The 13,004-nt window shown below is 40.4% G+C and overlaps 1 protein-coding gene across 7 annotated transcripts in view; it reads left to right on the forward strand.

Annotated features, from left to right (window-relative positions):
* The window catches only part of SPTBN5 (spectrin beta, non-erythrocytic 5), a 106,815-nt gene that overhangs the window by 40,243 nt on the left and 53,568 nt on the right, over positions 1-13,004 (forward strand). For all 7 annotated transcript variants that reach the window (XM_080394774.1, XM_080394772.1, XM_080394771.1 and 4 more), the window contains 6 exons: positions 329-474; positions 1,210-1,324; positions 3,250-3,360; positions 4,501-4,680; positions 8,734-8,937; positions 10,182-10,331. In XM_080394774.1, the coding sequence (XP_080250900.1) occupies positions 329-474; positions 1,210-1,324; positions 3,250-3,360; positions 4,501-4,680; positions 8,734-8,937; positions 10,182-10,331 (906 nt within the window). The remainder of the gene's footprint in view (positions 1-328; positions 475-1,209; positions 1,325-3,249; positions 3,361-4,500; positions 4,681-8,733; positions 8,938-10,181; positions 10,332-13,004) is intronic.

Genomic DNA, 13,004 nt, shown 5'->3' on the forward strand with positions numbered 1-13,004 from the left:
CTCCAGTTATAGTACTGAATACACATTTGCCTTGATGAAGTGAAAACAAGTGATAGAATAATTGAATTCTGCATTGAATGTTTGTTTTTATCCTTAGTAATTGTTTCTTCCTCCTATCCACATCACAAACCTCATGTTTTGCGAATAGCTTGTAGCTCCTCATGGTCTTTGGTGGTAAAATCCAGTCATTCTCTGCAGTTTCTCAGTCTCCAAATACAGTCAGCTTATTATATGTCTTTTGGCTATGCTCTGATAACTGGGCAGGTATGTTTGGGAAAAGAGACCACTCAAAATGCCTTTTTTGTTACTGCTGTTTTTCCTTCAAAAGCAACTTTGTGCCAAATATGACACGTTCCGACACCAGCTGGAAGCAGCTGGGAAAAGAGTTGTGGCTTGCCAGCAGCTGGCAGACAATTTGCTGAACTGTGGGCATTTTGAGTCCAGGGAAATTCGGCAGAAGCAGAAAGAGCTAAGGTAAGAGACTTGTGTTAGCTCTGTAATATGTTATCCTTTCAATTCACTTTTAAGGAGGATGAGGAAGTGACAAGGAATTAGAAAAGGATAAGGCATGTCCTCCCAGTTTTCTAACTGCAAGACGTGGTTTGCTCGCTGATACAGAGCTGCTGCCATGCCTCATTTAAAAATAGACTACTATAAATGCAGACATTATCTGCTTGCTGATTTGCCTTCTTGTAAATTGCATCAGAGGTGCTTTATAAGTAAGGGGTGAGTGAACTTCCTTTGTCCTTTGAAACAGGATCACCTAACTGAAAGGCTAGGAATTTAGCTGCTTCTTTATTGCTTCTCATTTTTGAGTTTGAATCCCCTGACTGCTCTGCAGAACAACATTAAGATGTTCTGAGCTTCTTAGGTCTGACGTCAGCCCAAGATGACCCAGAAGAGAAGCATAAAGAAACAGTACGATCTGAATAAGTTCTTTTAAGTCCTGCATATAAAACCTGAAAAGTAAATTAGAGAGGGGCACCCTTATATAGGACCATCTGCTTAAGTGCCTGGAGCAGACAGGAGGACATGGACAGAGTAACGTATGAGACATGCTGCCTGGCAGGGAATTGCTCCAAGAGAATTTAATGGCAGGAATGAAAAAGTCAGAGGAGGTCTTGTTTTTAGTCTTTCTTCAGACTGTCAATCTCCTTTACTCCTAGTTTAAGTGTTTTATGTGGTTCTTTTCCCCATCCTCCCTTGTAGGAACTCCTGGGAGGAGCTGTTGGAGACCACCAGATTACGAGGCGAGCATCTGAGAGATGCTGAGGCAATTCACAAGTGTTACCAAGATCTAACAGATGCTCTGTCCCATATTGAGGTAAAAAATAATTGGAAAGTCTCATATAATGCAAACTTCATTTCAGCTTAATTTGTGGAGTATTATGATTCTCAGTGTGCTTACTGCTGACTTAAAAATGTCAGCAAGAAGCCTATACGTTAGGAAAAATGTTTAAAAAAAATCCTAGGAAATCCTTAGATGCCTGACTGGTTACCTTATGAGAACCACTGGTGAAACCAAGTGCAGCTGGAGTTGCTGATCTGTGGGGTGAGCTGAGAAAACCGGGGCTTGAGCTAAGTTGGCCACAGTGCAATGCATATAGTAATGTTTGCAGTCATCAGGCCTAAGAAACTGTTTACTGCCTCACTGTGGTGGTTCTTTGTAAACCATCAGCTTTATGTACTGAAGAAAGAACTGTCTTGTGAGAAAGGTGTCTGCGTTACAGTGATAGTTATAGTTAGCCTTGGAAGGTTGTCAGACAATCATGTGACCCGATGTGAAAAGACGGGCCAAAAATATTTTCCTCTCATTTCAATTCCCAGTACTGGCCATAATTTCAAACAGTCCCAGTGTGAAAACTGAGGGGAGAACTCCCAATGCAAACCTTCAGCCCTCAGTTTTATCTGAGCATCCTGAAGAATTTCCCAGAGAAACCACATCCTTGCTGTAAAGAGCGGTGTGGTTTCCCTAATGCAGATATGTACAGGAGGTGGTGACCCAGCAGAGCTTCCAGTGTTTGCAAGGCAGCAGAGCTTTGTTAGGTTACATGCAGTAGATTTTCTGTTTGCTTGTGCTGGCAGAGGCTGCCCTGCTCAGCTATGGTGTTCCTGTTTTCTTTCCCTGTTATGAATGGAAAATCAGGTGTCATAATATTCCACTGTACACCGGCTGGGGTTTTCAGAACCTGGGGCATATTTAACTTCAGTGGTGAAGTAGTTAATTCTGTGGCAGTGACAAGTGATAGTTCAGAAACACAGACTGACTGTGTCTATCCCCTTTCTGAGCCCGGTCCTGGCAACCAATACGCCTTCTTGGGTCACATCTTGTTAATAAGCTTCACTACTGTGTGGGAGAGCTATCCAGTTATCTTGCCCATCCTTTCCTGTGTACCCTGGTCAGATGTCTACCAGGGAAAGCCATTTCTCATAGGAACGTAGCACTACAAGATTTTGCTTAAGTCACCAACTCCAGTACCATCATAGCATAGGCAACTACAGCATGCATCTCCTCCTACAGGAGTTGTTGGCACCCCAAGACCAGCCTGTCAATCTGTTACAGAAAGGTACTTGTCCAGTGGTTAGAAATGTTCTTCTAATTTTCACCTCAGTTGACCTGGAGCTAGTTTCTGATAATTTTATTGTAGCAACAGTGTTGTCCTCCAGCTGAAGTGCCTTTTCTTTTTGCTTGCTGTGTTCCCAGTGCATGTCTCTGTAACAACTAAGTCCCCCTGAACCTTTGCTGAGCTAAGTAAATGTTTAAGTCTCCTTTTATGTGACGGTCTCTCTATTTCTCTCGTCTTTACAGTAATCTTTCCCGAGCATGTATAACTAAATCTTTATCTAAAGATGTTCACAAGACAGACCACCTGTATCCCAAAGAATGCCCTGAAACTGTTGGTTGATAATGCTACTGTAAGAATTCACTATATGTCACTGCAGCAGCTGTTCAAGATTGATTCCCAGCACAGAGTCTGTAAGAGATTCTTCTGTATTGTCTGATCAAGGAAAGACTTGAACCTTCATCTCTCACACTCCGGTTGGCTAGCTTAATCACTAAGATACTTACAGCTGAATTACTAGGAAGATGCACTAGGACAGATTTTTCCAGCTTCCTTTTCCCTGTCATAGTTGAGTAACCCAGGATGTCCTTAACTGCAGTAAGAGTTGCACTACACAAGCAGGCTTGTAGTGTGTTTTGCTTGGAAGTAGAAAGTAACAAAGCTTTCTCTGATTTCTGCCTTCTAGGAGAAGTCCAAAAGTATTCCAGATGTTGTTGCTAAGGACATGAGAGGTGTGCAAACCCAGCTCCGAAACCATGTGGCCCTGGAGCATGAGCTCTCTGGGAATGATCAGCAGGTAATGGAAGTAATGTGTAGTCTTTAATGTGTAGCCAAAACTCAGGTTCCCAAGACAATCATAATAGTAATTTGGTATCGTGAACCAAATTATTACAGGTTCTCTGTGAGAGACTGGAAATCTCTAAGGATCTTCCTTAGCCTTCTGATTTTTTAATATGTTCAAGGTCTGATGACAGTGATAAAGTAGGCCATTTAAAACCTTACAAATAAGGCACATAGTATAATGAACGCTGCTGAAGTGATTAACAGGGATATTTTTGATCACTGTTTAAAATGTATGATTATGCCAGGCTTTGTGATATGTTTACCTCCGCCTTCAAAGCATTCCAGGCGATTACAAGAAAAATCTACAATCTGGTGTATGTGCAGAGAAACTGAATATTCATTGAACACAGATTGCATTGCTTGACTATGGAGGATTGCAGAAGGAAAGATGGGGTGGCAGTCTGGAATCTTCAACAAGTTTAGAGGGATAGGTATTGGACTGGGAGAAAGAAGTATAGGGCTCATTTTACAAACTTGTCAAAAGTGTCAGCTCATGAGAGCAGTTTCCTTGTGTGTAGATTTGCTTAGCTTCAAGTAGACCAATAATGCTAGTATGAGTTTTCATCCTTTTTAGTAAATGTAATGGTATAGTTAACACTGTGTGTGTTATATTGACATTACTTAAGTAGTTATCCCAGTAATATCAGTGGCCTCATGCCTTGGCCTTGTGGCGAATAATGCTAGAGTTAATCCCACCAGCTGCTTGTTACTTTCAAAGGTAAAAAATCATGAGATATGCATGAAGAGAATGTAGTCACAGTTAATCTGTGTGGTCATTGGGGAAAACACAGTATGGTTAGATATTATTTACATTACAGATGTAATAAATGATGTGGTAAAAAGGAGAAGCAAAATCTGTCTGCCTATTTGAAAAATTACTGTTGTGATGAGCCTTAGGAAACACTGGATGTCACTGTTATTCCATAGAACTGAAATTAGGGAAGCTTTTGTTTAGCATGAGAAAAATGAGATCAGAAAATGTTACTTGAATTGTAGCTTCATGTACAATTAACATAACCCTTATAACTTTCCTGATACTACCTGGATCTCTATGGTTCTCTTTCTTACTGTCTTCCTTTGTCCCTGTGTGTAGCTGCAGGAGCTGATCCACTCCGCAGATCACGTTCTAACCCATTGCTCAAAGAAGCAGGTGGAAGACCTGAAAGCAAAGCAGCAGGCGATAGTGACCAACTGGAAGGCCCTAAAGTTTAAAGTGGCACTGCGCAAGAAACTTCTGGAACAAGCATACAAGCTTTACCAGTTTCAGGCACATGTAAGCACTTCTGCCTTCTGTCCACCGGTACACAGAGGAAAGCTGCTTTCAATGTGTGTGAATCATAGGTGTATAGTTCCAAGCTGCAAAGTTGATTTAAAAGGCTGCAGGTGGTATCTGTGTTATTAATCAAGTATTTCAGTGCTTGCAGCTATTTAGAAGGGTGTTAGAGGGTATGGATCTTTTACCTTCTGTGTGGAAGAAGGCTTGTATCTGGCAGTGTATGGGATACCTGATAGTTGTCAGAAACTGTCATCGCTTTGCAGGAGTAGCGGTAGTCTTTTCAAAGCTCTGCAATTCCCACTGAGTAAGAGTGATAAAAACAGATGTTAGACTCCCTTTTATAATGGCTAGAAGTTTGTTCTCTCTCTCAGGGCATGCAGCAACCCTCAGTTAACTTACTTCATGGAATGTATCAACTACAACTCGCTGGTCTTTGCAGTAACCTCTCCAGTTGCTAAACCACAGTGATACGCATATATCAGTGTACCATCTGCAATGCACAGTAGCTTTGTCTCCAAAGGACTCAGTAGGTTGCTGAGCTATGATTTGCCACAGAATACTTGGCAAACGTTGCTCTCAGTGAAGTCACTTGAGCTACACTACTGCAAAACAGTAGATTATTGCTGGATGTTCTGCAAGAGCAGTTACTAAAACAGCAAGGGTGCCCCCTTTTATCATGAAGTTGCTAATGTAGATTTCTAGAATACTTGTATGTCTTTTTTATTCTTGAACTATTCCAGGTGTAACTTCAATTAAAGATACCTGTGGTAGTTCACATTCTGTTTCCATGTTTGCTGGGAAGCAGAGAATATCCAGGGTATGCTCACCTGGAAAAAAGCTTTCCATGTGTTTGTCTTAAGGTTGTGAGCTGGTATCAAGACCACAATAGAGTGTACGTGATGCTTTTGTGTTAGCATAAGAGGCTTCTGCAAATTAGGCTAATCCACTTTAAGTCTCTTAAAAGTGTTCAAACCAGCATTTGGCACAAACCAGTTTCTGGCACTTTGGGTTTTTGAGAGTTTGGTTGCGTGCTTTTTTTAACTGTTAAGAATCCACTATTTTGTGCAGAATTGTTGATGGGGAAATAAAATTAATTTAGAATATGACCTAAGGAAAATTAGAGTGGCTTTACTGATGTAGGTGAAGGGTTCATTTGTCTACTGCCTTTCTGACAGTACCTAGCAATGATAGTAAGAACAAGGCAAACTTCTTCTAGTATGTATTCTTCTAACATATATTAGATTCTTGAAGTCTTCAGCCTGGGGGCAGCTTCATCAGGAGATGGATCTTTGTGGATTTATCTGTTATAGCATAGTCACTCAGTTTGCTTTGTTATTGATTGATTTCAGAACTTATGTCATAAATTTATCTATTGACTTCAGATAGAAAATGTCCTGGTTGGTGAGGGTGCTTTTTTCTTTTTATTGCTGGAACGATACAAAATACCTTTGGTTTGAATTTTGGCTGAAGTCTGTGATGCATCTTGTGATCTGAACGGCAAATCTGTAGCCCGTTTCTTGGTCTGGCAGTGTGTCCTTTCATCTTCATTGTTAAATTTGCAAGCAATGAACACCTTAGAAATGTATAAATCTGTCAGTGCTTAATAGAGGGCTACACAGTCATTAAGGCACTTTCTTAACATCATAAAACAAAATGACCGAGCCAGGTGGCTGTATTCTCAGGGACATGCCTAGATGGGATTATGCCTCAGGTACCTCTCTGTCTCTTTGATGTCAGTCTGCTGGCAAGACTCTGATTTCCTGATCCTCTCAATTTTCACCTCCTTTCCTGACAATAATTCCTGAAGAAATGAAGAGCTGGTTCCACAAATTCGGTAAGCTCATCTTTCTGCCCAGATGGGACAAGGCAGGATTATACAGCCGTGTCTAATGACTGTAAGAATCTCAGTAGATCTAGGGTAGGTAAGAGCAGCTTTGCTGCAGAACATTCCCCAAACTGCTGAGCACGAGGCAATTTTGCTCCCTTTCCTCTTTCAGCTGTGCCAATAGGTCCACAAAATTTTGATGTTAGTCACAGCTGGTTGGTGTACATTTTTCATTAGTGTTGTTCATATGCAATCCATGGGGCTTTTTTGTTATGAAATTGTGCACAGATTAAGAAGTGAAACAAAACCAAATAAGCGTTCCCATGAAATGAGAATTCCGCACAGTCATCAAGTGTATCTCCTTTCATTCCATCAAGTACGATTCTAGTCTGATTAAACAGCAGAGTGGCCCTACCTGACAATACACGGTAACAGCAGAGGGCTCCAAACCTTCCAGAACACTCTGTCAAAGCAGAGGAATTTAGACATAGGCTCAAAGTACTTCTGAATGATCTGAGGTTCTTGTTCTGAAGGTTGTGCTAGGATCAGCATGGTCTCAGTTGAGCTCTGCTTATGCGTTTCCTGCAGGCTGACGCCTAGTCTGTCATTAAATGTTGCTGGCAGTGGCAGTCCAATAACCTCTTACTGGCTCTTGACTCATTTCATTGCATTAAATATCCTGAGATTAATAGAGATGTTTTTTTTCCCTAATTCTTAGTTTACAATCTCAAGGATTCTTAGACGTTTGCCATGCCAAGTGCAATGTCAGTTTCTACAGTGACATCCAGCTGTTGTAATTAGTTCTACAAATCAAAATGATGCCAATATGTGTGCACTATGTGGACCCCTCTAGAAGGACCACAGTCCTTTTAAAGAGTAATTTTGTAGCTATGTTCACTGGCCTTAAGAAAAGAGTATCTTGGCTTTAAAGCCTAAACTCTTAGGACCCCAGATTGGCCAATCTCAGTTTTGTGGTGCTTTTCTGAAAATGTTTTTTCCTGGCCAGCTTTGAGCTGTACAAAATTTTGATGATACGGATAAAAATCCTTGAGTAAAATGGAACAGGCACAAAGCAGTTTCCATTACATAGTTTCCTTCAGCAGAAAAGCCAGCAATCCTTCACAACAGGAAAATTTTTAGTTTTCTGCAGTAAAAGAGCATTTTTCTTCAGCAGTTACTATATATAACAGGTTTTTTCAAATACAATTAAAAACTTAAAGATTGTTAACTAACTCAGAATCAAATAAACTAATCCAAATATAATCACATTATAACAAAACTTAATTTATCATCCATATAATCACCAGTTCAGTCCTTTGCAGCCCTGTTTTTTTACCAGTGGACACATAAGAGCAAAACACCTATTACAGATTGAAGTGAGGTGCCTAAAGTAAGTGGACTGGTAAAGGTGCAGAATCAAATTCAGAAAAAGACATACAGGAAATGTCACAGAAAATGTCAAATTATTTTTACTTGCACAAATTTCGCCAGTCACAGTCAGAAAATAATTCTCGGAGATTTGGTTTAGGATGTACTTGCTCATAATTGCCTCAGCTGAATGCTTTAGGCGTTTTAAGGTACTGTAAATATGTTTATTGGTTCATCAGATTTTGAAAGTGAATAGCATTACATCCTTGTTCCTTCTAGAACTGTGTTTCTGTGCCATTCTCAGTTGTATAGTCACACAATTCAAGAGCTGAATCTGCATCCTTGATAATGCTTAAGCATTTTTTTCTGTCTTGCCTTTTTTCCACCTTTATTAGAGTGAGTGGATTTGTTTTTCACCTGCAAATTCTCAGTCTCGTTTTAGAGTATGTGTGCACCTTAAGTTTCAAATAGACATGTATTAGCCAAAGCTAAGTCACAGAAAAGTAGGGTGATATTATTCTATCCTCTGTGAAGGAATAACACCAGATAATAACACTTAAGAAATGACAGACTAAAGGGCAATAAAAGATATCATGTTGTCATTGATGTCATATAACACAGTTTGATATGATATTACATTATGATCTATCACAGTATGTAGGAATTCTTGCAGTCATGTTATCCTCCCTTGTTAAAATTCATAGAAGTACTCTAAACCCTAATGAATTTTTTTCTTTCTTATCTGTGATTTTATTACCTATTATTCACTTAAAGTTGAACAGCTAGTTTATGGGTTTCCTGCCTGATAGCCCAAGCTTGAGCTCTAACCTCAGCTTTCACATTTTCTTGCGTTCCAGGTGTGGGACTATATCTTATGGACAGCAGAAATAATAAGGGAAATGAGAGCCAAGGAGACTATTCGGGACATTTCTACTAGCAGCCTGAGACTTACCCAGCATCAACAGCTACTGGCAGAGATTGAAGCCCGAGAAGAGAAGTACAGTCATGTTGTACAACTAGGACATTCACTCTTGCAAGATGAGGAAACAGCTTCAAAAGAGGTAACTGAAGCTCATTTGAGTTTGGGCACACACATTCAGCTGCTCAACACCGGTGTAACTATCATTCTACACTGTACTGTGCTGTAAGCATACAAAAGCATGTGTACACTCACACAATTTCCATATACATGACTTACATTTGCCTTAATGTGTTACCTAGTTTGAGCAGAAAAACATCTGTTCCATATCCTACCTGAGCAGTAGACGAGTGCTGGCATCTCCTGAGGGCCCACTGCAGCAAAGCTGGCTTATTCAAGAAGTTTGCTGTGTTCTGAGCAGTGGAGATAATTCTGCCAACTTCCCAAACTGGGTTTTCACATGAATACTATGCTTCGTATTACAGTGCTATATCCATACCAGATCAGGCTGGACAAAAACCTGTCAACCAAAGAATGAGAACACTCAAAACATATGAGAGAGTTTAGAGATGAATTGAAACATTTTCTGTAGTAATTATTTCCGCTGGTATATTTAACTCCCTGCAAATGAGAGATGGAAATCAAAATGTCAGTTTACTCAAGACAGACAGCTTCTAAGATTCTTACAGTATTATCTCTTTTCTAGTATGTACTGGTTTATTTCTCCGCTGACAATTCATTAACTTGTCTCTTGATTATCTTCAGAAAACGGCTGAGTTTGTGCAAAGTACTCTCCCATCTGACCAAGCTAATTCCTGAAAATTTTGCAATTGAATATTGCAATGTATTACCACAGTAACTAGAAATCTTCCTGTCTGTAAAGTCCCTTGCCTGTAGAAAACTGTAGGAGAAAAATATTTATAGAAGGCCTGTGGATATACAAAGTTTGGAAGGTGAAATTACATGGTCTAACATTGAGGCATGTATTCACTGATTAGGAGGATGTGGTATGCTGGTAACTTCTTTAAGTATCTGTCCTATCCCAATTTGAAGTGCTATAATTGCACTGTTATGACTAAAAGTAATGAAGAATTAGGATTTAATTCTGGTAGGTACACTTGTGAAACAGTTATCTTTCTTTGCTCTTGGCTTGGGGTGCTGTATATGCTGTAAGAAGCACTTCTCCATTCCCGAAATGAGATACCTCTGATCCTCTTTCTCACCAGATGTAAGTGCTAGAACTTGTTCTGCTTTTTTCTGTTTTATAATTCTGTTGCAATTCAAAGGGCTTATCCACCACTCCACTTAATCCTTTCTCCTCGCACCTTACCCTGGTCCATGTGGTATAAAGACCAACATGAGTTTTCCATTGGAAATGGTGTTCAGGTTCAGCAGAAGCTACAGGCTCTGTTGGAAGAGAAGGAAAATGTATACAATGAATGGAAACAGAAAAAGGAGTGGCTGGGGAAAATACACCAAGAACAAATGTTCTACAAGGATTGGGATCACCTGGACATGCTCCTAAACTCACAGGAGGTGAGTGAATTATAAACTTGAGGTAAGTACTTAAACCCTTCAAGCATTTGAACTCTTCCAAACTAAAAGGGGCACTGCTGTTCGCCTACAACTTAAAATCCTGTGTATTGACAAGACACACTTTTTTGTTGCTATAATATGCATTGTGATATCACTTGGAGACCGTAGCAATGTACAAGCACCTGCATTTCTTATGGGGCTTAGGTGTGGAACCAGAAGCAAAAAGATGATCCTTAGCTGAAAGATAATTCATTGCAAATAAACACAAGAGCTAACAGATCAGTCACAACAGAAGAGGGAGTCAACAGTCCAGTATTAGTCAACTTGCATGCAAACTGCTTAGCCACTGGCAAGTTGTTCTGTGTGCTTCAGAGAGAAGGGAAATTGTAAACAGTATTTGAAGGAGGACAGGGAGGTTACTTTGCTGGAAACTTCACCCCAGGCTGAGGGTTAGTGCTGGGGAAATGCAGCTGGTAGAATATGGATGTTGGCAGTGTGAGTTAATCCAGGAAAAGGAATTGACTTCTCGGTTCTGCAAGGGGGTTGATAGCAGTGTGGAGAACAACTGAAAGAATTTGATTGTAAGGAATATTCGTTTCTGTTGGATGCAGTAGAGAAAGATGAGCTAGTGAAACAAGCCCTCTCATGAGAAGAACGAGCTGATATAGTTAATGCAAAGACAGAAGGAAGTTCTTATAATCATTTTGCAGCTCTTGAAATAGATTTTTTTTCCACCAATATTAGATTATCTTTTGTTGTTCTTGCACTTTCCTGAATTCATTCAGCCTTCTAAAAGGCTCCAGCTTGAGGTCTGACATATGCTGTGACAAAACTGAGTGCAGAATTCAGACATCTTTTCCAGTCGCACTCTGCAAATTCATGGATTGATAGATTGCTGTAACTGTGCTGAGACTTGGCATGCAAACCACATCAGAGGATTGAAGATTGCCCAGCTGAAGGGTTGAAGCAAAGCTGAAGGAGTGTTGTATCTCTGGGTCATTTTTTGTTAAGGAAATGTAATGCTTAATTCTCCAAGACCACTGGCAGCATAATGTAGTGAATGGCTCTCAGTTTGTGCTGAGCTCTGTTTTCCACCAGTGCTTTGTCACTGGCACTAAACCTTTTGGAAAACCGACCCTGAACTGTGCCATGTGGTGGTACTTAACCCATTGGGACACATGGGCTTGGAGCCTTCTGCTGCTCATTCCTTGAAGGAAATGCGTATCTCCATAATTCCCTACAATTGGCACCCTTGGCAAGCATGGCCTGCGTTCTGAGTTGGTGCTGAAACATGAAACTAAGAGTGTTTCACCTAGGTTCAGTTTCTGCAATAAAATATTACATAGTTCTGCCCATAATTTTTTTTATTTGTTGCTTAGTTAACAAATGGCACAATTTGCATTATATCAGTCTCAATTTCCTACCAAGCAGTGATACGTTATTGCTAAGCTCCTGCATGAGTAGCATTGTCAGGGAAAATGTAAACTCTACATAATTTTTTCAGCTGTATTCTTTCTCTTTTCATGAAATGGAGATCAGCCAACATGCAGAGACTCTGTGGCTGTGGCATCTGCTTTGCTGTATATACCTCAGAGGTAAATAAATGCATAGGAAGCTACTATGGGGTAGCGTTTCTTCTTGCCCCTCAGTCATGAGTCCTGGTGGCAAAAGACTATGTTACCCTTACATGAAAGAGGCTGCATCTGGCATTTCTGGTATGCCCTCAGCACATTCTGTACAGGTAAACTGCACTTCATATTACTTCTTTATTCAGGTGAATTTACCATTGCCATACGCTCTGAGGTAGACTGCTACAGAAGGGGTGGGTGTTCATTATAGACTGGGGAAATGCTCTTGGTAGGATCAGTTACAGTGCCTGCCTCCTACCACAAGTTTCTTCAACCAAAGCAAAGCCTAGATTGAAGACTGTGACCCTGAGGATCATGAAGGGCAGTTCTGTTATCAAGAGTCTTTCTTTCATGGGATTTTCTCTGTGGACTTCCAAGGAGCCTGGTAGTCACAGTGAGAACTGAGTTCAGGAGGTGGAACAGTAAAGCATGGATACTTGGCTGTCCCTCCCAGCACCCCTTCACAGAGATATTTTACCGTCAGGGAGAATGACAAGAAAATGAGGAGAGGGGAATGATGACAAATTGGTCTCATCCGTGCAGGTATAGAGAATGAGGGAGGCATGCATACGCTCTCATGTTCCCTCCACCACCCTCTGCCTCTGAAATTATTTTTTTTTAAAAGAACACTTACGTTGAAAGGAATCCTCTGGCTATGGAAGGAAGGTTCATAAACTTTTTGTTTCTCTTTTTGCTTATATTTAATCCTCAGAAGATTACAACTGATTGAAGAACTGTTCCTTTTGTGAGAGGTCTGTACATGTAAAGAATTGCAGTTGCATGCTCTCAGAGTTACTGTTATAAAAAAGTAGGTCTTAGTGGTGTTGCCATATAGACAAATGTCCCTGATACTGCAGTTGGTGGCCATGTATCTACCTACAATACATGAAGGAATTACAGAATGCCATGGATTTCTAAATTATCAGAGTCAGCCATATGTTTCCTTCTTCACTGACAATAGTCCCTACCGTCACCAAGGTACCACAGTGCCTAGAAGAGACTGTTATGGATTAGTGCTGAAATTTAATCCAGGAAATATGCAGGT

Source organism: Falco punctatus (assembly GCF_963210335.1).
Source record: "Falco punctatus genome assembly, chromosome: 7".
In the NCBI taxonomy this organism is placed as follows: domain Eukaryota; kingdom Metazoa; phylum Chordata; class Aves; order Falconiformes; family Falconidae; genus Falco; species Falco punctatus.